The following is a 26,085-nucleotide window of genomic DNA, read 5'->3' on the forward strand; positions in this document are numbered from 1 at the left end:
CAATGAAAGAAAGAAAAAAGAAAGAAAGAAAGAAAGAAAGAAAGAAAGAAAGAAAAAAAGAAAGAAAGAAAGAAAGAAAGAAAGAAAGAAAGAAAGAAAGAAAGAAAGAAAGAAAGAAAGAAAGAAAGAAAGAAAGAAAGAAAGAAAGAAAGAAAGAAAGAAAGAAAGAAAGAAAGAAAGAAAGAAAGAAAGTTTTCTGTTTTCAATGAAGAAGGAAAATCACCAGGTATCGACGGATTATCTGTTTAATTTTATACTCACTTTTGGAATTTATTCCAAAATCCTTGAATGTGTTTGTATAAAGAATAAATACATAAAGTATAAAGATGCATCAGTCCAGGGGAGATGAAACCACAATGAAACCGGATTATTTCCTTTATTCCCAAACCTCACAAAGACCCCATACAATAGAAAATATGAGCCCTAAAACTCTCTTAACAATTGATTACAAATATTGGCATTAGTCAATGCTAACAGATTAACAGATTGGCTAGATACCATCATTGTGGAAACTCAAACAGGCTTTATGAAAAATGGACATATTAGCTGTAACATTAGATCCTTTTAGATTTACTGGATTCTGCACCGAAGTACAAGCTTTATCTTGTTCTTACACTTTTATAAAGCCTTTCTTTCTTTTACAATCTCTTAATGCATTTGGTTTTAGTCACAACCTTATTAATGTTATTAACATGTTTTATAGAGATATCAACAGCTCTGTAATAATTAACAGGAACACCTCTAAAAGATTCCAAAGTAACAGAGTTACGTCAAGGTTTATCACCTTTTAGTTTCTGTCACTGAACTGTTGTCAATTCATATAAACCATCAAAATCTTAAAGGTATGTCTATTCCTGGTAGAGAATTAAACATTTCCCAGCTAGCAGATGACACAAAACTCCTCTTAAAAGATAAACTCACATTATCTCATTCTATTAACTTTATTCATCAATTCTCTAATGCTTCAGGATTAAGACTAAATATGAATAAATGTGAAAGTTTATCCTTGCACAAAAATAAAAACTGATCCAGATCCAGGTCTTTAAGTGATCCAGATCCAGGTCTTTAACTGATCCAGATCCAGGTCTTTAACTGATCCAGATCCAGGTCTTTAACTGATCCAGATCCAGGTCTTTAACTGATCCAGATCCAGGTCTTTAACTGATCCAGATCCAGGTCTTTAACTGATCCAGATCCAGGTCTTTAACTGATCCAGATCCAGGTCTTTAACTGATCCAGATCCAGGTCTTTAACTGATCCAGATCCAGGTCTTTAACTGATCCAGGTCTTTAACTGATCCAGGTCTTTAACTGATCAGTGATCAAGTTTTTTTCAGGTTTTTCTTTCAAGTTTTTTCAGTTTTTTTCATATTTTTTCAAGTTTTTCAGTTTTTTTTCAAGTTTTTTCAAGTTTTTTCAGGTTTTTTTCAGTTTTTTTCAAAATTTTTCAGGTCTTTTTCAAGTTTTTTCAAGTTTTTTCAGGTTTTATTCAGTTTTTTTTAACTGATCCAGATCCAGGTCTTTAACTGATCCAGATCCAGGTCTTTAACTGATCCAGATCCAGGTCTTTAACTGATCCAGATCCAGGTCTTTAACTGATCCAGATCCAGGTCTTTAAATGATCCAGATCCAGGTCTTTAACTGATCCAGATCCAGGTCTTTAACTGATCCAGATCCAGGTCTTTAACTGATCCAGATCCAGGTCTTTAACTGATCCAGATCCAGGTTTTCTCGCTTGTAACCGGAAGTTCTTCAGCGGGACCGGAAGCGGGAGTTTATCCCCGTCTAAAATGAGATAATTGTTCCGTGTTTTGTGCAGATTAATCGGACGGTTCGAGGGTTTTCCAGGATGTCCAGCCCGGCGAGGAGCGGGGACATCATCCACCTGAACGTGGGGGGGAAGAGGTGAGGCCCCGGCCCCGGCCCCGGCTAGCAGCGGCTAGCGGCGGCTAGCGGCGGCTAACGGCGGCTAACGCGCATGCGCCGATTATCGGACAGTTGGAATCCTCTTTTCTCCTTTAACTGGGTTTCTCACCTCTTTGTGTCTAAACTTCATTCCCCACAAAACAACAAATTGTTATTTTTGAACTAAAACTCCAGAAATATGAAGGAAAGTTACATATTTGTACCAGAATTTAAAAGAAAAGGGGAAAAAAAAGCAAAGTTATGGGCGGTGTTTGCCTCATGTCCGACAATGGAATCAAGTTTATTTGTTCAATAATTCAACACAATCAGAATCAGAAAGGGGTTTATTGCCAAGTTTGTTAACACACACAAGGAATTTGTTGTGGTGATTGGTGCAATACAGTAAAAATAAAAAAGCAAACAAGTATATGGAGATAAAATAAGAGATAGAATAAAGTAAAATGTATTTAAACAGAAATAAACAAATGTACAATATGAGGATTAAAAAGTGCCGGATATGAATCTTTACAAAAAGTGACGTAGGATGACAGATAAAATGTATAAACAGAAGTGAACAATATAGACAGAAATGTACAATAGTGAGTCTCTTTTCTCCTTTATCTGGGTTTCTCACCTCTTTGTGTCTAAACTTCATTCCCCACAAACCAACAAATTGTTATTTTTGAACTAAAACTCCAGAAATATGAAGGAAAGTTACATATTTGTACCAGAATTTAAAAGAAAAAGGGGAAAAAAAGCAAAGTTATGGGCGGTGTTTGCCTCATGTCCAACAATGGAATCAGGTTTATTTGTTCAATAATTCAACACAAGGTAATTCAAAGTGCTTTACATCAACATTAACGGAGGCAAGAGATAATTAAACAGTAAATAACAAATAAAATGATGAGAAAAGAAGGTAAAACGGTCCGTGGACTAAGCGGCCATCTGTTTTTTGTTTTGAAATGACAAAATAAAAATAGAGAAATAATCCAAAATAATCCGTTCCCATCTTTTGTTTTTGATAATAAAAAACGGAAAACGGATCGTTATCCGTTATCCGATTTCATTGATTTGTGTGAAAATCGAAATTGTGAATTAAAACAGCGAGTGGAAAACTCTTTTCTCTATTTCCTATTGGTTTCCAAGGAAACTGAAAACAAGGATTGGACAAATGGGGGGATATAAGAATACTGCACATGTGCAGTAATAAATGAAGAAAGTTGTTTCTGGTTCTTTTGTTGATCAGTTTGAAAATTAACAGGTTTAGATTTTTTTTAATGTGGAAACAGAAAATAAATCAAATGGGCCGCTCGGTGGTGCAGTGGGTTAAGAGGCGGCTCATATACTGAGGCTACAGTCCTCCTCCTGTAGGTCGCGGGTTCCAATCCAGCCCGCGCACCTTTGCTGCGTGTCTTCCCCGTTCTCTCTCTACCCCTTTCCAGTCTGCATCTCCAATAAAGGGCCACTAGAGCCCAAAAAAAAAAAAAGAAACAGAAAATAAATCAAATCTGAAACCTGGGAGTGAAACATGAGTTTAATCTGTAATCTGTCTTCACTCCGTCATGAAACTGCAGTGATGTTGTGACAGTCCGTTCAGCTGCAGCGTCCAATCAATAATCAATAACATGTATTGAACTCTAACATACTGCCCCCCCCCCCCCCCGTTGGAAACCAATAGGAAATAGAGAAAAGAGTTTTCCACTCGCTGTTTTAATTCCCAATTTCGACTTTCAAACACATCAATGAAATCGGATAACGGATAACGGATAACGATCCGTTTTCTGTTTTTTATTATCAAAACAGGAGATGGAAACAGATTATTTTGGATAATTTCTCTATTTTTTTATTTTGTCATTTCAAAACAAAAATCGGATGGCCGCGAAATACACGGACCTAAAATAATAAAAAGCACAGAGAAAAGCTTTTACAGTTTTTTTATTTTATTTTTATTAACATACATTATAAACAAAAGATGACATTGAGTTAATATAATGAAAGTAAATAAATAAAATAAGAATATTAATTTGAAAAATAAATAATGATCATATAGAGTGATATAATATAGCACGATAATATAAAGTAATATATGTAATACTATAATAATATCCTAATATAACAATCATTTTAATAATATTATAACGTATAACAAAATGATATCACCATACTATAATATATAACAATATAATAATACTATAGTTTCCCATGAGATAACATAATATAATAATACATTATTTAACAGTATATATATTATAATTAGAATTGGTCATATATATATATATATATATATATATATATATATATATATATATATATATATATATATATATATATATATATATATATATATATATATAATGAGGGGCGAGGTGTCAAAAACACCTGATGTAAAGTTGTTAAAAGTTAGAGAATGTTTCACCTAAATGACAAAATCCCCAGAGAAACGGTTAAATCATGAATGATCCGTTCTGGAAGGAAACCGAGTAAAAGTTAGACGGAAACGGCTGGTTTTTCAAAATGTGGGGTTAATTCTGACCCGGCCGGCTCACGGGTCATCTCCTGTGACCCGTGAGCCGGGAAGTGTCCGGGGAAGACCCGGACACTTCCCGGGTCACGGGTCATCTCCTATGACCGGTGAGCCGGGAAGTGTCCGGGGAAGACCCGGACACTTCCCGGCTCACGGGTCATCTCCTGTGAGCCGTGAGCCGGGAAGTGTCCGGGGAAGACCCGGACACTTCCCGGCTCACGGGTCATCTCCTGTGACCCGTGACCCGGGAAGTGTCCGGGGAAGACCCGGAGGACCGGACCGGGACCGGACTCACCCTGTCCGTCCGTGTGTTTCAGGTTCAGCACGTCCCGCCAGACGCTCACCTGGGTTCCAGACTCCTTCTTCTCCAGGTGAGTGCAGTCTCTGCAGCTACTGAGCATGCTCACAGGGAAAGGGGCGTGGCTTGAGTCTCTGCAGCTACTGAGCATGCTCACAGGGAAAGGGGCGTGGCTTGAGTCTCTGCAGCTACTGAGCATGCTCACAGGGAAAGGGGCGTGGCTTGAGTCCAGCTGAGTCTCTGCAGCTACTGAGCATGCTCACAGGGAAAGGGGCGTGGCTTGAGTCCCTGCAGCTACTGAGCATGCTCACAGGGAAAGGGGCGTGGCTTGAGTCCAGCTGAGTCTCTGCAGCTACTGAGCATGCTCACAGGGAAAGGGGCGTGGCTTGAGTCTCTGCAGCTACTGAGCATGCTCACAGGGAAAGGGGCGTGGCTTGAGTCCAGCTGAGTCTCTGCAGCTACTGAGCATGCTCACAGGGAAAGGGGCGTGGCTTGAGTCCAGCTGAGTCTCTGCAGCTACTGAGCATGCTCACAGGGAAAGGGGCGTGGCTTGAGTCCAGCTGAGTCTCTGCAGCTACTGAGCATGCTCACAGGGAAAGGGGCGTGGCTTGAGTCCAGCTGAGTCTCTGCAGCTACTGAGCATGCTCACAGGGAAAGGGGCGTGGCTTTCTACCCAGAATAACACGGGTGTTCCTCACGTCGACCCAGAGGAAGGAAATGGACGTTAGGGAGGGTTAAGAAGCTCGTCTGGGGGGCGACCCGGGTGCTCCTGGTCCAGAGATATGGGGCGCTAACATCCCGACCGGTGAGGAAGACCCGGATACTTCTAAACTTGAAAGAAACCTGAAAAAAAATGAAAAAACCTGGAAAAAAAACTGAAAAAACTCTAAAAAACCTGAAAAAAATGGAAAAAAATGGAAAAAACTTGAATTCCAACCGGTGAGGATACCTGGATACTTCCAGCTGGTGAGGAAGACCCGGACACTCCCAACCGGTGAGGAAGACCCGGATACTTCCAACCGGTGAGGAAGACCCAGATACTTCCAGCTGGTGAGGAAGACCCGGACACTCCCAACCGGTGAGGAAGACCCGGACACTCCCAACTGGTGAGGAAGGCCCAGATACTTCTGACCGGTGAGGAAGACCCGGACACTCCCAACTGGTGAGGAAGACCCGGATACTTCCAGCTGGTGAGGAAGACCCGGATACTTCCAGCTGGTGAGGAAGACCCGGATACTTATGACCGGTGAGGAAGACCCAGATACTTCCAGCTGGTGAGGAAGACCCGGATACTTATGACCGGTGAGGAAGACCCGGATACTTATGACCGGTGAGGAAGACCCGGATACTTCCAGCTGGTGAGGAAGACCCGGACACTCCCAGCTGGTGAGGAAGACCCGGACACTTATGACCGGTGAGGAAGACCCGGATACTTATGACCGGTGAGGAAGACCCGGATACTTCCAGCTGGTGAGGAAGACCCGGATACTTCCAACCGGTGAGGAAGACCCGGATACTTCCAGCTGGTGAGGAAGACCCGGATACTTATGACCGGTGAGGAAGACCCGGATACTTCCAGCTGGTGAGGAAGACCCGGATACTTCCAGCTGGTGAGGAAGACCCGGATACTTCCAGCTGGTGAGGAAGACCCGGATACTTCCAACCGGTGAGGAAGACCCGGATACTTCCAGCTGGTGAGGAAGACCCGGATACTTATGACCGGTGAGGAAGACCCGGATACTTCCAGCTGGTGAGGAAGACCCGGATACTTCCAGCTGGTGAGGAAGACCCGGATACTTCCAGCCTCCCGGACCCGGACTCCTTCAGTTCCACAGAGAACAGTGTGGCAGCGCTTCATCGTCCACATAAATTAATGCTTTTTATTTTATTTTTATTTTGCACATTGGCTCTTTTTGCACGTTGTTGTTTCTGTCCCCGATCTCTGAAAGTCGTATCTTCCTGCTGCTGTAGAGGATTATTAAAACATTTAATCTTGGGTAGTGGGCGACCCCAAGATCGAATTCGATATTCATAATTTTATTAATAATCGGTATCGGCCCCGCCCAAAAAAAAATCGAAAATAAATAATTTAGATTTTTTTTCAGCGCTCACCTTGGCTCCATGTCATTGACAGCTACAAATCAAGCCAGAAATCTTGGTGTAATTATTGACTCAGACCTGAACTTTAACAGCCATCTAAAGTTTATCACTAAATCTGCCTATTACCACCTAAAAAACATTGCTAGAATTAAGGGGATTCTGTCTAAACAAGACATGGAAAAACTTATTCATGCATTCATTTTCAGTAGGTTGGATTATTGCAATGGCATCTTTACAGGCCTGAACAAGAAATCTATCAGGCAGCTGCAGAAAGAAAGAAGAGGGATCTAATGTGATCATTTACTGAAATACTGCATTTTCTTTTTGTATTAAGGATGTTCAACATGCTCAAACTTAAGTAAACTTAAGTAAATATTTGCACTTAAAAAAACAACCTGTGTAGCCATTTTCACGACCTGTACTGTTTGGTTGTTTGTCATGTGTACTCGTTAGCTTACTGTTACTACCTCCAAGTTCCCCCTGGGAATTGGGAGTATTGTGCCTGACTGTTCTAAAATTGAGGCTGTTATTCCTCTTAATTTGTTATTTTTTATAGGCAGCTTTTTTATTTTATGTAAAGAGAAAATTCACTTAATGTTATTTTTAATAACTGAAATGCTGCTTGTTTTGTTTGATGTTCCATAATTTGCACTTTTGATGTGTGAGCCGTGCGAAGTGAATATTGCTGTCCTTCCTAGTTAAAGCAATAAATTGCTCACCATTCATTTAAATGAATTTTTGTATGGAAATTTGTTTTCTCCCAAAAAGGTAAAAAAGGGTAATAATCGTATCGGCTGATATCGGCTATCGGTCTTTTTGATTTCCCCCTAATCGGTGATCGAAATAATCCAAAAAAAGGCTGATCGGTCGGACACTAATCTTGGGTGTGTTTGTTACTAACTGGATCAGAACTGTCTAACTCCTCCTTGTCCGTTTGTCGTCAGCCTCCTGAGCGGCCGCATCTCCACCCTGAAGGACGAGACCGGAGCGGTGAGTCCACCCCGTGTTCAGATCTGGGCCGCCCACCTTGGGGGACGACCCGTGTTTACGCCTGTTTCTGTGTGCAGATCTTCATCGACAGAGACCCGTCCCTGTTCGCCACCATCCTCAACTTCCTGCGGACCAAGGAGCTGCACCCGCGCTCCGTCAGCGTGCACATGCTGCTGCACGAGGCCGAGTTCTACGGCATCACGCCGCTGGGTGAGTTGCGTGCGTTTTGCGTGCATTTTTGCGTGCCTGCGTTAGTTTTGCGTGAGTTTGTGCGTTTTTGCGTGCGTGCGTTTTGCGTGCGTTCATGCATTTTTTCGTGCGTTTTTGTGTGTGCGTTTTGCGTGCAAGCGTGCGTTTTTTCATGCGTTTTTGCGTGCGTGCGTTCGTCTTGCGTTCGTTTTGCGTGCGTTTTTTCGTGCGTTTCTGCATGCGTGCGTTTTGTGTACGTTTTTTCGTGCGTTTCTGCGTGCGTGCGTTTTGTGTACGTTTTTTCGTGCGTTTCTGCGTGCGTGCTTTCGTTTTGCGTGCGTTGGTGCATTTTTTTTTGTGCGTTTTTGCGTGCGACCGTGCGTTTTTTCGTGCGTGCGTTTTGCGTTTGTTTTGCGTGCGTTTTTTTCGTGCGTTCGTGCGTTTTTTCGTGCGTGCGTTTTGCGTGCGAGCGTGCGTTTTTTCGTGTGTTCGTGCATTTTTGCGTGCGTGCGTTCGTTTTGCATGCGTTTTTTCATGTGTTTCTGCGTGCGTTTTGCGTGCCTTTTGCGTGCGAGCGTGCGTTTTTCCGTGCGTTCGTGCATTTTTGCGTGCGTGCGTTCGTTCGTTTTGTGTGCGAGTGTGCGTTTTTTCGTGCGTTTTTGTCATTTCCACTTTTTTCTCAAAATTTTGACTTTTTTTCTCATGTCCTACTGTCAACTGTCCTACGCCGCTGGTTGGGGGGTTTGGGGGCGACTCGGGTCACCTGACCCGGATCTGACCGCCGCTGTTTCTGTTTCAGTCCAGAAGCTGCAGCTGTGCGATGAGCTGGACCGGTCCTCCTGCGGGAACGTGTTGTTCAACGGATACCTGCCCCCCCCAGGTACCGACCCGCAGGCCTGCAGGTCCTCTACAGACCACTAGGGTCCAGATCCAGACCTGCAGGTCCTCTACAGACCACTAGGGTCCAGATCCAGACCTGCAGGTCCTCTACAGACCACTAGGGTCCAGATCCAGACCTGCAGGTCCTCTACAGACCACTAGGGTCCAGATCCAGACCTGCAGGTCCTCTACAGACCACTAGGGTCCAGATCCAGACCTGCAGGTCCTCTACAGACCACTAGGGTCCAGATCCAGACCTGCAGGTCCTCTGGTAGCCTGAACGTTCCTCCCAAAGACCCGAGTCGCTAACATCTGGTCCGTCTGTGTCGTCCCAGTCTACCCGGCCAAGCGGCGGAACCGCCACAGCGTAGCGGGGTCCCAGTTCATGGCGGGCCGGGCCACGGCGGTGGAGAGGGCGCCGGTGCGACGCAGCAACACCATGCCCCCCAACCTGGGGTACTCCGGGATCCTGGGGAGGGCCGTGGGCGAGGAGCGGACCTTTGCAGGTAACAATCGGCACTGTGGGGTTGGTTTGCTTCGGCGGAGGTGACGAGACTCAGGGTTCTGCTGGTCGCCGCAGGTGCGGGGGCCGATGCCGGCATGGCCCGGATCATCTGTGGGCACCACAACTGGATCGCGGTGGCGTACTCACAGTTCGTGGTCTGCTACAGGTAAACACTGCCACGCAGGGTGGGAGGGTTAGGGGGGTTGGGGTTGGGGTTAGGGGGGTTAGGGTTGGGGTAAGGGTCGGGGTAAGGGTTAGGGGGGTTAGGGGGGTTGGGGTAAGGGTCGGGGTAAGGGTTAGGGGGGTTAGGGGGGTTGGGGTAAGGGTTAGGGGGGTTAGGGTTGGGGTAAGGGTTGGGGGGTTAGGGGGGTTGGGGTAAGGGTCGGGGTAACGGTTAGGGGGGTTAGGGTTGGGGTTGGGGGGTTAGGGTTGAGGTAAGGGTTAGGGGGGTTAGGGTTGGGGTAAGGGTTAGGGTTGGGTGGGTTAGGGTTGGGGTAAGGGTTGGGGGGGTTAGGGTTGGGGTATGGGTTGGGGGGGTAAGGGTTGGGGTAAGGGTTAGGGGGGTTAGGGGGGTCGGGGTTGGGGTAAGGGTTGGGGGGGTTAGGGTTGGGGTAAGGGTTGGGTGGGTTAGGGTTGGGGGGGTTAGGGTTAGGGGGGTTGGGGTAAGGGTTGGGGTTGGGGGGTTAGGGTTGGGGTTGGGGGGTTAGGGTTGGGGTATGGCGGTTCTACAGTGAACTCTGATCTCCTCCAGGATGAAGGGTTGGGGTTGGGGTTGGGGTAACGGTTAGGGGGGTTATGGTTGGGGTTAAGGGGGTTAGGGTTGGGGTAAGGGTTGGGGGGTTAGGGGGGTTGGGGTAAGGGTTAGGGGGGTTGGGGTAAGGGTTGGGGGGTTAGGGTTGAGGTAAGGGTTAGGGGGTTGGGGTTGGGGTATGGCGGTTCTACAGTGAACTCTGATCTCCTCCAGGATGAAGGGTTGGGGTTGGGGTAACGGTTAGGAGGGTTAGGGTAAGGGTTAGGGGTATTGGGGTTGGGGTAACTGTTAGGAGGGTTAGGGTAACGGTTAGGGGTATTGGGGTTGGGGTAAGTCGGTTCTACAGTGAACTCTGATCTCCTCCAGGATGAAGGGTTAGGGGGATTGGGGTTGGGGTAACGGTTAGGGGGGTTGGGGTAAGGGTTAGGGGGTTAGGGTTAGGGGGGTTAGGGTTGGGGTTGGGGTTGGGGTATGGCGGTTCTACAGTGAACTCCAATCTCCTCCAGGATGAAGGAGTCCACCGGCTGGCAGCAGGTCTTCACCTCGCCGCGCCTCGACTGCATGATCGACAGAGTCGCGCTCAACGCCAAGGTGATGGGCGGCTCGCTGGGGGACAACGACAAGATGGTGGCCGTTGCCTCGGTGACGGAGATCATCTTGTGGTCCATCTGCCCCGACGGCAATGGAAATGAAATCGGTACGAGAACAGAGTTTTTGTACCTTGATGCTGCTGCCTTTATAGCCACGAAACCCCCTTAGCCACTGACTCCTCTTAATCACTGACTCCTCTTAGCCACAGACTCCTCTTAGCCACTGACTCCTCTTAGCCACTGACTCCTCTTAGCCACTGACTCCTCTTAGCCACTGACTCCTCTTAGCCACTGACTCCTCTTAGCCACTGACTCCTCTTAGCCACTGACTCCTCTTAGCCACTGACTCCTCTTAGCCACTGACTCCTCTTAGCCATTTACCTCCTTAGCCACTGACTCCTCTTAGCCACTGACTCCTCTTAGCCACAGACTCCTCTTAGCCACTGACTCCTCTTAGCCACTGACTCCTCTTAGCCACTGACTCCTCTTAGCCACGAAACCCCCTTAGCCACAGACTCCTCTTAGCCACAGACTCCTCTTAGCCACAGACTCCTCTTAGCCACTGACCTCCTCTTAGCCACTGACTCCTCTTAGCCACGAAACCCCCTTAGCCACAGACTCCTCTTAGCCACAGACTCCTCTTAGCCACTGACTCCTCTTAGCCACAGACTCCTCTTAGCCACAGACTCCTCTTAGCCACTGACTCCTCTTAGCCACTGACTCCTCTTAACCACTGACTCCTCTTAGCCACTGACTCCTCTTAGCCACTGACTCCTCTTAACCACTGACTCCTCTTAACCATTGACTCCTCTTAGCCACTGACTCCTCTTAACCACTGACTCCTCTTAACCACTGACCTCCTTAGCCACTGACTCCTCTTAACCACTGACCTCCTTAACCACTGACTCCTCTTAACCACTGACCTCCTTAGCCACTGACTCCTCTTAACCACTGACTCCTCTTAACCACTGACCTCCTTAGCCACTGACTCCTCTTAACCACTGACTCCTCTTAACCACTGACTCCTCTTAACCACTGACTCCTCTTAGCCACTGACCTCCTCTTAGCCACTGACTCCTCTTAACCACTGACTCCTCTTAACCACTGACTCCTCTTAGCCACTGACTCCTTTTAGCCACTGACTCCTCTTAGCCACTGACCTCCTTAGCCACTGACTCCTCTTAGCCACTGACTCCTCTTAGCCACTGACTCCTCTTAGCCACTGACTCCTCTTAGCCACTGACTCCTCTTAGCCACTGACTCCTCTTAACCACTGACTCCTCTTAGCCACAGACTCCTCTTAACCACTGACTCCTCTTAGCCACTGACTCCTCTTAACCACTGACTCCTCTTAGCCACTGACTCCTCTTAGCCACTGACTCCTCTTAGCCACTGACTCCTCTTAGCCACTGACTCCTCTTAGCCATTTACCTCCTTAGCCACTGACTCCTCTTAGCCACTGACTCCTCTTAGCCACTGACTCCTCTTAGCCACTGACTCCTCTTAGCCATTTACCTCCTTAACCACTGACTCCTCTTAACCACTGACTCCTCTTAGCCACTGACTCCTCTTAGCCACTGACTCCTCTTAGCCACTGACTCCTCTTAGCCACTGACTCCTCTTAGCCACTGACTCCTCTTAGCCACTGACTCCTCTTAGCCACTGACTCCTCTTAGCCACTGACTCCTCTTAACCACTGACTCCTCTTAGCCACTGACTCCTCTTAGCCATTTACCTCCTTAGCCACTGACTCCTCTTAACCACTGACTCCTCTTAGCCACTGACTCCTCTTAGCCACTGACTCCTCTTAACCACTGACTCCTCTTAGCCACTGACTCCTCTTAACCACTGACTCCTCTTAACCACTGACTCCTCTTAACCACTGACTCCTCTTAGCCACTGACTCCTCTTAACCACTGACTCCTCTTAGCCACTGACTCCTCTTAGCCACTGACTCCTCTTAGCCATTTACCCTCTTAGCCACTGACTCCTCTTAGCCACTGACTCCTCTTAGCCACTGACTCCTCTTAACCACTGACTCCTCTTAGCCATTTACCCTCTTAGCCACTGACTCCTCTTAGCCATTTACCTCTTTAGCCACTGACTCCTCTTAGCCACTGACTCCTCTTAACCACTGACTCCTCTTAGCCACTGACTCCTCTTAACCACTGACTCCTCTTAACCACTGACTCCTCTTAGCCACAGACCCCTCTTAGCCACTGACTCCTCTTAGCCACTGACTCCTCTTAGCCACTGACTCCTCTTAGCCACAGACCCCTCTTAACCACTGACTCCTCTTAGCCACTGACTCCTCTTAGCCACAGACCCCTCTTAGCCACTGACTCCTCTTAGCCACTGACTCCTCTTAGCCACTGACTCCTCTTAGCCACTGACTCCTCTTAGCCACTGACTCCTCTTAGCCACTGACTCCTCTTAGCCACTGACTCCTCTTAACCACTGACTCCTCTTAACCACTGACTCCTCTTAACCACTGACTCCTCTTAGCCATTTACCTCCTTAGCCACTGACTCCTCTTAGCCACTGACTCCTCTTGGCCACTGACTCCTCTTAGCCACTGACTCCTCTTAGCCACTGACTCCTCTTAGCCACTGACTCCTCTTAGCCATTTACCTCCTTAACCACTGACTCCTCTTAGCCACTGACTCCTCTTAGCCACTGACTCCTCTTAGCCACTGACTCCTCTTAACCACTGACTCCTCTTAACCACTGACTCCTCTTAACCACTGACTCCTCTTAGCCATTTACCTCCTTAGCCACTGACTCCTCTTAGCCACTGACTCCTCTTGGCCACTGACTCCTCTTAGCCACTGACTCCTCTTAGCCACTGACTCCTCTTAGCCACTGACTCCTCTTAGCCATTTACCTCCTTAACCACTGACTCCTCTTAGCCACTGACTCCTCTTAGCCACTGACTCCTCTTAGCCACTGACTCCTCTTAGCCACTGACTCCTTATAGCCACTGACTCCTCTTAACCACTGACTCCTCTTAGCCACTGACTCCTCTTAGCCACTGACTCCTCTTAGCCACTGACTCCTCTTAGCCACAGACTCCTCTTAGCCATTTACCCTCTTAGCCACTGACTCCTCTTAACCACTGACTCCTCTTAGCCACTGACTCCTCTTAACCACTGACTCCTCTTAGCCACTGACTCCTCTTAACCACTGACTCCTCTTAGCCACAGACTCCTCTTAGCCACTGACTCCTCTTAGCCATTTACCTCCTTAGCCACTGACTCCTCTTAACCACTGACTCCTCTTAGCCACAGACTCCTCTTAGCCACTGACTCCTCTTAACCACTGACTCCTCTTAGTCATTTACCTCCTTAGCCACTGACTCCTCTTAGCCACTGACTCCTCTTAACCACTGACTCCTCTTAACCACTGACTCCTCTTAGTCATTTACCTCCTTAGCCACTGACTCCTCTTAACCACTGACTCCTCTTAGCCACTGACTCCTCTTAACCACTGACTCCTCTTAGCCACTGACTCCTCTTAACCACTGACTCCTCTTAGTCATTTACCTCCTTAGCCACTGACTCCTCTTAGCCACTGACTCCTCTTAGTCATTTACCTCCTTAGCCACTGACTCCTCTTAGCCACTGACTCCTCTTAGCCACTGACTCCTCTTAGCCACAGACTCCTCTTAGCCACTGACTCCTCTTAGCCACAGACTCCTCTTAACCACTGACTCCTCTTAGCCACTGACTCCTCTTAACCACTGACTCCTCTTAGCCACAGACTCCTCTTAGCCACTGACTCCTCTTAGCCATTTACCTCCTTAGCCACTGACTCCTCTTAACCACTGACTCCTCTTAGCCACAGACTCCTCTTAGCCACTGACTCCTCTTAACCACTGACTCCTCTTAGTCATTTACCTCCTTAGCCACTGACTCCTCTTAACCACTGACTCCTCTTAGTCATTTACCTCCTTAGCCACTGACTCCTCTTAACCACTGACTCCTCTTAGCCACTGACTCCTCTTAACCACTGACTCCTCTTAGCCACTGACTCCTCTTAACCACTGACTCCTCTTAGTCATTTACCTCCTTAGCCACTGACTCCTCTTAACCACTGACTCCTCTTAGTCATTTACCTCCTTAGCCACTGACTCCTCTTAGCCACTGACTCCTCTTAGTCATTTACCTCCTTAGCCACTGACTCCTCTTAGCCACTGACTCCTCTTAGCCACTGACTCCTCTTAGCCACTGACTCCTCTTAACCACTGACTCCTCTTAGTCATTTACCTCCTTAGCCACTGACTCCTCTTAGCCACTGACTCCTCTTAGTCATTTACCTCCTTAGCCACTGACTCCTCTTAGCCACTGACTCCTCTTAACCACTGACTCCTCTTAACCACTGACTCCTCTTAGTCATTTACCTCCTTAGCCACTGACTCCTCTTAGCCACTGACTCCTCTTAACCACTGACTCCTCTTAGCCACAGACTCCTCTTAGCCACTGACTCCTCTTAACCACTGACTCCTCTTAGTCATTTACCTCCTTAGCCACTGACTCCTCTTAGCCACTGACTCCTCTTAACCACTGACTCCTCTTAACCACTGACTCCTCTTAGTCATTTACCTCCTTAGCCACTGACTCCTCTTAACCACTGACTCCTCTTAGCCACTGACTCCTCTTAGCCACTGACTCCTCTTAGCCACTGACTCCTCTTAACCACTGACTCCTCTTAGTCATTTACCTCCTTAGCCACTGACTCCTCTTAACCACTGACTCCTCTTAGTCATTTACCTCCTTAGCCACTGACTCCTCTTAGCCACTGACTCCTCTTAGTCATTTACCTCCTTAGCCACTGACTCCTCTTAGCCACTGACTCCTCTTAGCCACTGACTCCTCTTAGCCACTGACTCCTCTTAACCACTGACTCCTCTTAGTCATTTACCTCCTTAGCCACTGACTCCTCTTAGCCACTGACTCCTCTTAGTCATTTACCTCCTTAGCCACTGACTCCTCTTAGCCACTGACTCCTCTTAGTCATTTACCTCCTTAGCCACTGACTCCTCTTAGCCACAGACTCCTCTTAGCCACAGACTCCTCTTAGCCACTGACTCCTCTTAGCCACTGACTCCTCTTAGCCACTGACTCCTCTTAGCCACTGACTCCTCTTAGCCACTGACTCCTCTTAGCCACTGACTCCTCTTAGCCACTGACTCCTCTTAGCCACTGACTCCTCTTAGCCACTGACTCCTCTTAACCACTGACTCCTCTTAGTCATTTACCTCCTTAGCCACTGACTCCTCTTAACCACTGACTCCTCTTAGTCATTTACCTCCTTAGCCACTGACTCCTCTTAGCCACTGACTCCTCTTAGCCATTTACCTCCTTGCTCCCTGGTGACGTGTACTGATGTTCAGTAAGTCAGAGCTGTTTAAGGGGTTCCAACTGGTCCGATCAGATGTAATCGTCATCATCCAGTGTTTCCTCTACATTCATTCAGCAGTGGCGGCCCGCCACTGCTAAATCATAGCCGCCACGCCTGAACATTTTTTTTTATTATATTTTTTTTATTATTTTTTATTTTTTTGTCGCAAAAGCACCATTGCCGCAATTTCCTCAGAGTCTCTTTCTGTGCCGTGCGGCGCCTTGGATTTGCCGGCTTTTGCAAAAGCTCGCAAAATAGTCCCAGCAGACACGTTAGCCCACGCATCAACAATACATCTACAAACTGTGGCATAACTTGCCCGGCGCTGCCTTCCACTCTTGGTGAAACTGTGTTCTCCCTCAGTCATCCATGTCTCCCACACCGCTGCAGCCTTAAAGGAGCCGTCTGTAAGAAATGTCCAAAACTGGTACTGCAGTCACTTTCCAAATATTGTTGAGCGGCGTGTACCCTCCCCCTCCTCCCCCCGACCAGAGGTTGCCAGGTAGGCTGCAGAATGCAGCAGGAACGTAGGCTGCCATGGCTGCCATAATTAGAGCCGAGCTGGCAACCCGGATGCTGAAACAATACTGACTTGGTGATTGGGAGATAGGTGGAGGGTGGAGCTTCAGAAACAATACTGACTTGGTGATTGGGAGATAGGTGGAGGGTGGAGCTTCAGAAACAATACTGACTTGGTGATTGGGAGATAGGTGGAGGGTGGAGCTTCAGAAACAATACTGACTTGGTGATTGGGAGATAGGTGGAGGGTGGAGCTTCAGAAACAATACTGACTTGGTGATTGGGAGATAGATGGAGGGTGGAGCTTCAGAAACAATACTGACTTGGTGATTGGGAGATAGGTGGAGGGTGGAGCTTCAGAAACAATACTGACTTGGTGATTGGGAGATAGGTGGAGGGTGGAGCTTCAGAAACAATACTGACTTGGTGATTGGGAGATAGGTGGAGGGTGGAGCTTCAGAAACAATACTGACTTGGTGATTGGGAGATAGGTGGAGGGTGGAGCTTCAGAAACAATACTGACTTGGTGATTGGGAGATAGGTGGAGGGTGGAGCTTCAGAAACAATACTGACTTGGTGATTGGGAGATAGGTGGAGGGTGGACCTTCAGAAACAATACTGACTTGGTGATTGGGAGATAGGTGGAGGGTGGAGCTTCAGAAACAATACTGACTTGGTGATTGGGAGATAGGTGGAGGGTGGAGCTTCAGAAACAATACTGACTTGGTGATTGGGAGATAGGTGGAGGGTGGAGCTTCAGAAACAATACTGACTTGGTGATTGGGAGATAGGTGGAGGGTGGAGCTTCAGAAACAATACTGACTTGGTGATTGGGAGATAGGTGGAGGGTGGACCTTCAGAAACAATACTGACTTGGTGATTGGGAGATAGGTGGAGGGTGGAGCTTCAGAAACAATACTGACTTGGTGATTGGGAGATAGGTGGAGGGTGGAGCTTCAGAAACAATACTGACTTGGTGATTGGGAGATAGGTGGAGGGTGGACCTTCAGAAACAATACTGACTTGGTGATTGGGAGATAGGTGGAGGGTGGAGCTTCAGAAACAATACTGACTTGGTGATTGGGAGATAGGTGGAGGGTGGAGCTTCAGAAACAATACTGACTTGGTGATTGGGAGATAGGTGGAGGGTGGAGCTTCAGAAACAATACTGACTTGGTGATTGGGAGATAGGTGGAGGGTGGAGCTTCAACATAAACATCAGTTGAGGGCTGCAACTCCTCTTTTTAAACTGGAATATCCTGGCTTGAGTGCTGTTGTCAGTGACATAAGTATTTGAAATGAACATGATTTTTAAATGTCTGTTGACATATCGGGGTCATTTTATGATTCGTTTTATTATTGCTCTTACATACAGCTCCTTTAAGGCTGATTTATGGTTCCGTGTTACACCAACGCAGAGCCTACGCCGTAGGATACGCGGTGACGCGCGCGTACGGTGCGCTTCGCTGTGTACTCTACGGCGTAGGCTCTGCGTCGATTTAACGCGGAACCATAAATCAGGGTTCACTTTGAACGGCCGGTGTTCTGCCAATTTCTGCTCCCTGCCGAGAAATGCTACTTTTTGGTTCTGCGCATGCGCACAGTCGATTTTCAAAGTTTTGCATCATTTCTTGCACGATGTAAAATGGATAATATGGGATGTTGAGTATTTGATCCTTCAAAATACACTAGACCCATGACATGAATGCATTACACTTTGTGAACATTATACGATAAAGAGAAAAAAACAACAATTCTAAGGCTTTATTTAACCAGGCAGGTCATTAAGAACATTCTTATTTACAATGACGGCCTGGCAAGCAACAAGGACCACTTGGGGGTGAAAGGAAGTGAGCTAGAGAGTAAAACACAGTAAAATTGTAGCTCTACAAAGGTAGAAAACCTTTAGGTAGCATGTTTTGGCAAAGCAGCAGAAATTGGCAGAACACCGGTTCACACCGGCGTCCAGCGGCTGGAATCCTTCCTTCCTTCAACTGGTTAGAGTTGAAGTTGAAGTAACATTTATTTATTGTTCAGGGATTGTTCTTCAAAAGTTCAGGGATAAAAGCCAATAAATAGGTTTTGAAAGTTACATTTGCTGTCAAGTGGTCATTTGTGTACATGTGTACGCCGTACATTTACGCCGCCGCCGCCGCCCCCCCGGGAAGCATGCCCCCACTGCTGAAAACATTCCTAGAGGAAACACTGTCATCATTTTCTACTTAAATCCATGTTGTTGTTGTTCAGCTAAAGTCCAGTACAGGAACCCATCAGGTTTGCTGGTGTAGCTTCACAGTCATCCGGGTCACAGCAGGTCTGAACGGCTTGAAATAAAGGCAAACGGACTTCCCACAATTCCTTTAGAGCAGCGGTCGGCAACCCAAAATGTTTTAGAGCCATATTGGACCAAAAACACAAAAAACAAATATGTCTGGAGCCGCAAAAAATAAAGTCTTATATAAGCCTTAGAATGAAGGCAAATGGCGAAAGGCGGAATGTCGAGAAAAAAGTCGAAATGTTGAGAAAAAAAGTGGAAATGTCGAGATTAATGTTGAAGTTCAATCTCGAGAAAAAAGTCAAAATGTTGAGAAAAAAGTCAAAATTTCGAAATCAAAAAGGAAAGGAAAAAGGAAGAAAAAAAGGAGAAAAAGAATAAAAGGAAAAAAAGTCAAACATTTTTGAAAAAGCTCCAGGAGCCACTAGGGCGGCGCTAAAGAGCCGCGGGTTGCCGACCCCTGCTTTAGAACATGGTCAGCCAGCCAGCCTTAGCCACGACACAGTTGAGTTTGGTTCAAGCTTTCCAGGAGGGCCGTGACCCGGGTCACCCGGGTCACCCGGGTGTCTGAGAACCAGAGTAGGAATGTTTCCGTGTGTGACGCCCCGTGTTTCTCCCTCAGGCGTCTTCAGCCTCAACGTGCCGGCCGAGGCGCTCTTCTTCGTTGGTAACCAGCTGATCGCCACCAGCCACACCGGGAAAGTGGGGGTTTGGAACGCCGTCACCAAACACTGGCAGGTGGGTGGAGTTCTGGTCCTGGTGCTGGTCCTGGATCTCCTGGTGCTGGTCCTGGACCTCCTGGTCCTGGACCTCCTGGTGCTGGTCCTGGACCTCCTGGTGCTGGTCCTGGACCTCCTGGTGCTGGTCCTGGACCTCCTGGTGCTGGTCCAGCCTGGACCTCCTGGTGCTGGTCCTGGACCTCCTGGTGCTGGTCCTGGACCTCCTGGTCCTGGACCTCCTGGTGCTGGTCCTGGACCTCCTGGTGCTGGTCCTGGACCTCCTGGTGCTGGTCCTGGACCTCCTGGTGCTGGTCCTGGACCTCCTGGTGCTGGTCCTGGACCTCCTGGTGCTGGTCCAGCCTGGTGCTGGTCCAGCCTGGACCTCCTGGTGCTGGTCCTGGACCTCCTGGTGCTGGTCCTGGACCTCCTGGTGCTGGTCCTGGACCTCCTGGTGCTGGTCCTGGACCTCCTGGTGCTGGTCCTGGACCTCCTGGTGCTGGTCCTGGACCTCCTGGTGCTGGTCCTGGACCTCCTGGTGCTGGTCCTGGACCTCCTGGTGCTGGTCCTGGACCTCCTGGTGCTGGTCCTGGACCTCCTGGTGCTGGTCCTGGACCTCCTGGTGCTGGTCCTGGACCTCCTGGTGCTGGTCCAGCCTGGACCTCCTGGTGCTGGTCCAGCCTGGACCTCCTGGTGCTGGTCCAGCCTGGACCTCCTGGTCCAGCAGGGGTCCAGGTTCCTCAGGTTTCTATGACTACCGTATTTTCCGCACTATAAGACGCACTAAATATCTTAATCAAGGGTCAACTTTATAAAAGCCTCCGTTAAGACTTTTGCTCACATGTCTGGGTAAAGTTTAACAACCTATTTTTTTTGTTAGAACAAATCTCTAGAAGGAATTTTAGGGCTGTTGTCATCTTGAATGTTTTATCTGGTGACCACTAGAGGCGCTAGAATATTCAAGTTCTCCATTCAGGCATATGGTCAGTTTTGGTCAACCTGTACAATTTATATGCTGAATTGTCAAGATTAAAACATTGTATATCTAAGGAAATAGATAAAACAATACTAAAAAAGCCTTTATGAATCATTTTGTAATATTTTAGCCAATATTGGATACTAAATATCACTTTTTTATAGACGTTTTTGACACAGGATTTCATAGAAAATGTGTTTCACTGTAAAAAAAAAAATAAAAAAGATGGTTATTATGTGTGTGTTAGAAACGCCTATAAAAAAGTCATATTTTTTAACCAATATTGAACAAAATATAGCAATACAATTTAAAAAAATTGATGTTTTATCCATTCCCCTAAATATAAAATGTTGAACATTGAAGATTTTGCATAAACTGTACATTTGGACCATTATTGTGAGCATATGCATGAATGGAGTATTTGAATGTTACAGCGCCTCCAGTGGTCACCAGCAAAACAATCCAAGATGAAACAGCCTATTATTCCTCCTAGGGGTTCCTAATAACTAAAACATAAGGTTAATAACTTTACCCAGAAGCGTGAGCAGAGTTACCAATCTTAGGGTTTGACCCCTGACTATCTGGTAAAATACCGTCCTATAGAGGCTGGGGGTGAGTTAGCATCTACCTGGTGGAGCTGCTACAGGAATGCTACAAAATCCTACAGCAAATGCAAAAAAAAAACAAGAAGAAAAGTACCGTATGTCGAACTTTATTATCAAAATAAAAACCAGCTGCTCCGTCTCGTCAAAGTCTCCATTATGAGAGTCAGCGTCGCTGCTGTTGTTGCTGTCGTCTTTAACGTCTGTGACCATTCCTGACGTTTTTAGCGCCAGCTACATTACCCACAATCCCCCTGACTACATTACCCACAATCATAGACATATATACATAGACGCCGCATTGACTGACGCTTCCTATTGGGGCCGACGTCGGGAGTGGCCGCCATCTTGGATCGGTGGCGCTTTGACTCCAGTGCGTTCACTTCTATTGAGGAAGGAGGTGTCTGGATGAGTAAAATGACTATAACTCACTTAATTTTCAACCGATTTTCACGCGGTTTTCTTTGTTACAAACGGCAGACATGTAGCTATGATACAGGATGCTTGATGTACGTTAAAAATGCAGGCTTTCATACTAAAATACGTTCTGCAGGTAGTCACACTACTGGTTATGCTATTCAGTTATACACACACAGGTATACACACACATATATGTGTGTATATATGTATATATATATATATATATATATATATATATATATATATATATATATATATATATATATATACACACACATATATATATACATATACACATATATGTACATATATATGGTAACACTTTACAATAAGGGTCCCTTAATTAACGTTAGTTAATGCATTATTAAGCATTAATTAACAGTTTAATAATAGTTAAATAACCATTATTATGTATTACTTAACATTAATTAGCATATTAGTTAATGCATTAATAAACAGTTAGTTAATGCATTATTAAGCATTAATTAACAGTTTAATAATAGTTAAATAACCATTATTATGTATTACTTAACATTAATTAGCATATTAGTTAATGCATTAATAAACAGTTAGTTAATGCATTATTAAGCATTAATTAACAGTTTAATAATAGTTAAATAACCATTATTATGTATTACTTAACATTAATTAGCATATTAGTTAATGCATTAATAAACAGTTAATGAATGCCTACTGCTCAGAGTTAATTAATACATTAGTAAGCATTAATAAACGTTACATGATGTAATTATTTATCCTTATGTATGCATTACTTAGTATAAAGTAATACATTAGTTAATACATAAGTAAAACGTTAATAATGTCCCTAGTAATCATTTACTAATGGTGTTTATTTGGAGTGAATAAGCATTAAGTAACAGCTACCTAATACATCTACTAATCATTCACTAATGGTGTACATGTTTACTGGATGGGCATTATTAACTCATTGACTGCCAGCCATATTCAGAGCAGAGAGCTCCATACTGCCAGAGTTTTGGGGCATTTTTGCTGATGTTCAAAGACCCACAGAATATTGAGTTTTAGGAGTACATAAACATTGAAACTACGTCAAGAAACTTTAGACTCTCATGAACATCAGGGAAAAAAAAGTTTGTGTTTATCATTTTCTGTTCTTTAGATATCAGCAGTAGAACATAGGGTGGTTTCAGCAAAAACACAAGGTTTGGATCAAAAAACCGAGATAATGAGCTTTTTGTGCAGAGAGGCAATTTGAGCAGAACGGTGACTTTGATGTCAATATTTTTTGTTGTAGTGACCCCTACATAATCTGAACAGTTGTTTACTTCTATGAAACAAAAAATGCAATGGAAAAAATTGACTTTTGATAACAAAACAATTTATTCAAAACAATTATACTATATACAATACAGGTATCTTTTCTTACAATGACAATAAAGGAAGGTGTGTGTGTGTGTGTGTGTGTGTGTGTGTGTGTGTGTGTGTGTGTGTGTGTGTGTGTGTGTGTGTGTGTGTGTGTGTGTGTGTGTGTGTGTGTGTGTGTGTGTGTGTGTGTGTGTGTGTGTGTGTGTGTGTGTGTGTGTGTGTTAACCCCTACAAATAATTTGGTTTTGTGTGGTAGGCTGTGAAACATTCTCCTGCATGCAGGGGGACACAACAGGATCGGCACCACATTTTGGTCTCGCTACGCAGACCCCTGCGTATACAAACGCGACACCTCCTCCTTGGCCTCATCATTTTGTCAGTAGGCTGCATGTACACAAGTTTATGATTTTTCATCTGCCCATCTAGACGACTCTCTGGGTCTGTGTTGTAAGGAGCCCTCTGTTTGCCTCTGCCTTGCTCGGAGTCCCCGCCCCCCTCAGCCCCCACACCTGCAGGATCCTCCTCCTCCTCCATCTGCTCTCCCACCTCATCCTCATCCTCATCCTCATCCACTTTTCTTTTTGAAGTCCAAGACCTTACTACTTGCCTAATAAATTCCAAATGGGATTTGCACTCCCCCGGGTTCTTGGCTCTGTATAGGACATGAGCGTTGAACATAGCAATCTGAAACAGATAGGCTACAAACTTTTTAGACCAGTTTAGCGACCTTCGGATAAAGGGGTAATAAGCAATATTCTGATCTAACTTGTCAACCCCATTCATGCAAGCGTTGTATGCAACGATGCATTCTGGCTTCAGCTGGGACACCTTGTGTTTTTGTCCTTTCTGCCACACGTCCACCCGCTCCATCCTATCTTGGTGGCAGGTTGTCACCATTTTCACAACCCGTTTGTCCTGCCACGCAAGAATCATTACCCCCCCTTTATGGCGCACAATTTTTCCTTCCGTCCCCAAGTCAGACTTTGTCACCTCAGTGATGACCTTTGGTTCCCCCCTGTTTTTGCGGAGAGTTCCACACACATTTACATTTGCTGCTACCAAACGCTCACAAAGTGCCACAGAGTTGTAGAAATTATCCATGTACAGTGTGTAACCGTGACCTTTGAGACGATCTAAGAGCCCAAACACTGTATCTGGCAGAGTGCTACCTACCCCAACATAAGGCTTCATGTTAAAACAGTACCCTGTAGCAGAGTCACATAAAATATATGATTTAATGCCGTATTTTACGGGCTTTTGAGGGTTGTACACCCTGAAGGAGAGACGCCCCCGCCACAGCATCATCCCTTCATCAATGCATATATTCTGCCTAGGTTGGTACAGCTCTTTGGATTTATCCACAATGTAATCCAACACTGGCCGGACTTTGTACATCCGGTCATTGGGATCCTGGGCTCTGTTATCATTGAAATGAAGGAACCTCCATATGAGCTGGAACCTATTTCGTGACATAGTCTTGGAGAAATACGGGGTGGCATCAACCTCATCTACGCTCCAATAAAGCTCCAAGTTTGGCTTTTTTACATAGCCAGTGAGGAATGTTAGCCCAAAGAATGATTTCATTTCTTGGACTGACACCGGTTTCCATGCGTTTTGCCTACTGTGTGGTGGGGGAGTGTAGGGGTGGGCCTCAAAATATTGACGTGCATACAAATTTGTCTGCTCCACAATGTGGCCTAACAGCTCATCAGTTAGGAAGAGCTCAAAGAAGTCTGCTGGTGATTCAGAAGTCATCTCTGCAGCAGCGCTCTGCGGACCAGGTCTTGCACTGAAGGGGATCTTGTGTGGCTGCCAGTCACTTTCCTGCCAATCAGGATCCTGCCCACAATCTCTGCTCGATGCACGACCTATAAATTATACATACATATATTCCATTACCTATATGTTATACATACCAGATGCCATTATCATAAAAAGACAATGTACCGTGAAGATTTTTTTTACCTTTTCTTTTTTTACCACTGCCAACAGGGTGTCTGGGATCCATGGCCGATGCATCATCTGCGAATTAGAGAAATATATCTGTATATTTATAACTGTAAAAATACATTTTTTTATCACTACAGTGTAAGGTGGAGATTTATTTTACCTTTCTTCTTTGCACTACCACCAGGAGTGGGACCGGGCCCTCTGGTAGGGGAGCGAGATCTAGGCGTATGATCTGTGAATTACAGAAATATATCTGTATATTTATAACTGTAAAAATATTTTTTTTTATCACTACAGTGTAATGTGGAGATTTATTTTACCTTTCTTCTTTGCACTACCACCAGGAGTGGGACCGGGCCCTCTGGTAGGGGAGCGAGATCTAGGCGTATGATCTGTGAATTACATAAATATATCTGTATATTTATAACTGTAAAAATATTTTTTTTTATCACTACAGTGTAATGTGGAGATTTATTTTACCTTGCTTCTTTGCACTACCACCAGGAGTGGGACCGGGCCCTGTGGAGCGAGATCTAGGCCTGAGATCTGTGAAATATAGAAATAAATTATAGTAAAATTATAATAAATTATAGAAATGGATTATAGAAATAAATATGTGAATCAACATGTGAAAGACAGTAACATTAGTTGCATTGCTGAGTGAAGACTATCATTACTATCATTACTAAGCTGCTACCTCGTTGCTAACAAGTTCTTCTCTTTGAAGTCTTTGAACTTCTTACCTCGTGGTGGCTCTGGGGAAGATGAAAAGCTGCCATCCGTCAATCCCGACGCATACCATTCATCAGAAGAATCAGGATCAGGTTCACTGAATTCTTCATCGTTTGTTTCAGGATCAGGTTCATTGAAATCTTCATCGCTTGGTTCATCTTGCTCACCCACTTGAACCTTTGATGTGCCCAAACGAAAGCTGTCTTCAAGCTTTAGCTGCCGATATTTCCCTCTGTCGTCTGTCTGTCGTCTCGCCATTTCTCTTCTGCACCGCGTTGCAACTTCCTCTTCCTCTAGCCCCTCCTCTAGCCCCCACCCTCGCGATCACTCATCCAAATAGGCACTTTGCTGCCATCTGCTGGCCTGATATTTACTGACAAGTTGCACAAGGCTTTTTGCAAGCCTCTCACATTAAAAA

General features: G+C 45.8%; 1 protein-coding gene across 1 annotated transcript in view; it reads left to right on the forward strand.

Annotated features, from left to right (window-relative positions):
- The first annotated feature begins 1,754 nt into the window (after positions 1-1,754).
- The window catches only part of shkbp1 (SH3KBP1 binding protein 1), a 57,115-nt gene continuing 32,784 nt past the window's right edge, over positions 1,755-26,085 (forward strand). The window contains exons 1-9 of the mRNA XM_061720062.1: positions 1,755-1,904; positions 4,746-4,799; positions 7,771-7,816; positions 7,894-8,026; positions 8,805-8,885; positions 9,220-9,390; positions 9,465-9,555; positions 10,647-10,837; positions 19,547-19,662. Coding sequence (XP_061576046.1) covers positions 1,849-1,904; positions 4,746-4,799; positions 7,771-7,816; positions 7,894-8,026; positions 8,805-8,885; positions 9,220-9,390; positions 9,465-9,555; positions 10,647-10,837; positions 19,547-19,662 — 939 coding nt within the window. The 5' untranslated portion in view covers positions 1,755-1,848. The remainder of the gene's footprint in view (positions 1,905-4,745; positions 4,800-7,770; positions 7,817-7,893; positions 8,027-8,804; positions 8,886-9,219; positions 9,391-9,464; positions 9,556-10,646; positions 10,838-19,546; positions 19,663-26,085) is intronic.

This window comes from Cololabis saira, chromosome 4 (assembly GCF_033807715.1).
Source record: "Cololabis saira isolate AMF1-May2022 chromosome 4, fColSai1.1, whole genome shotgun sequence".
In the NCBI taxonomy this organism is placed as follows: domain Eukaryota; kingdom Metazoa; phylum Chordata; class Actinopteri; order Beloniformes; family Belonidae; genus Cololabis; species Cololabis saira.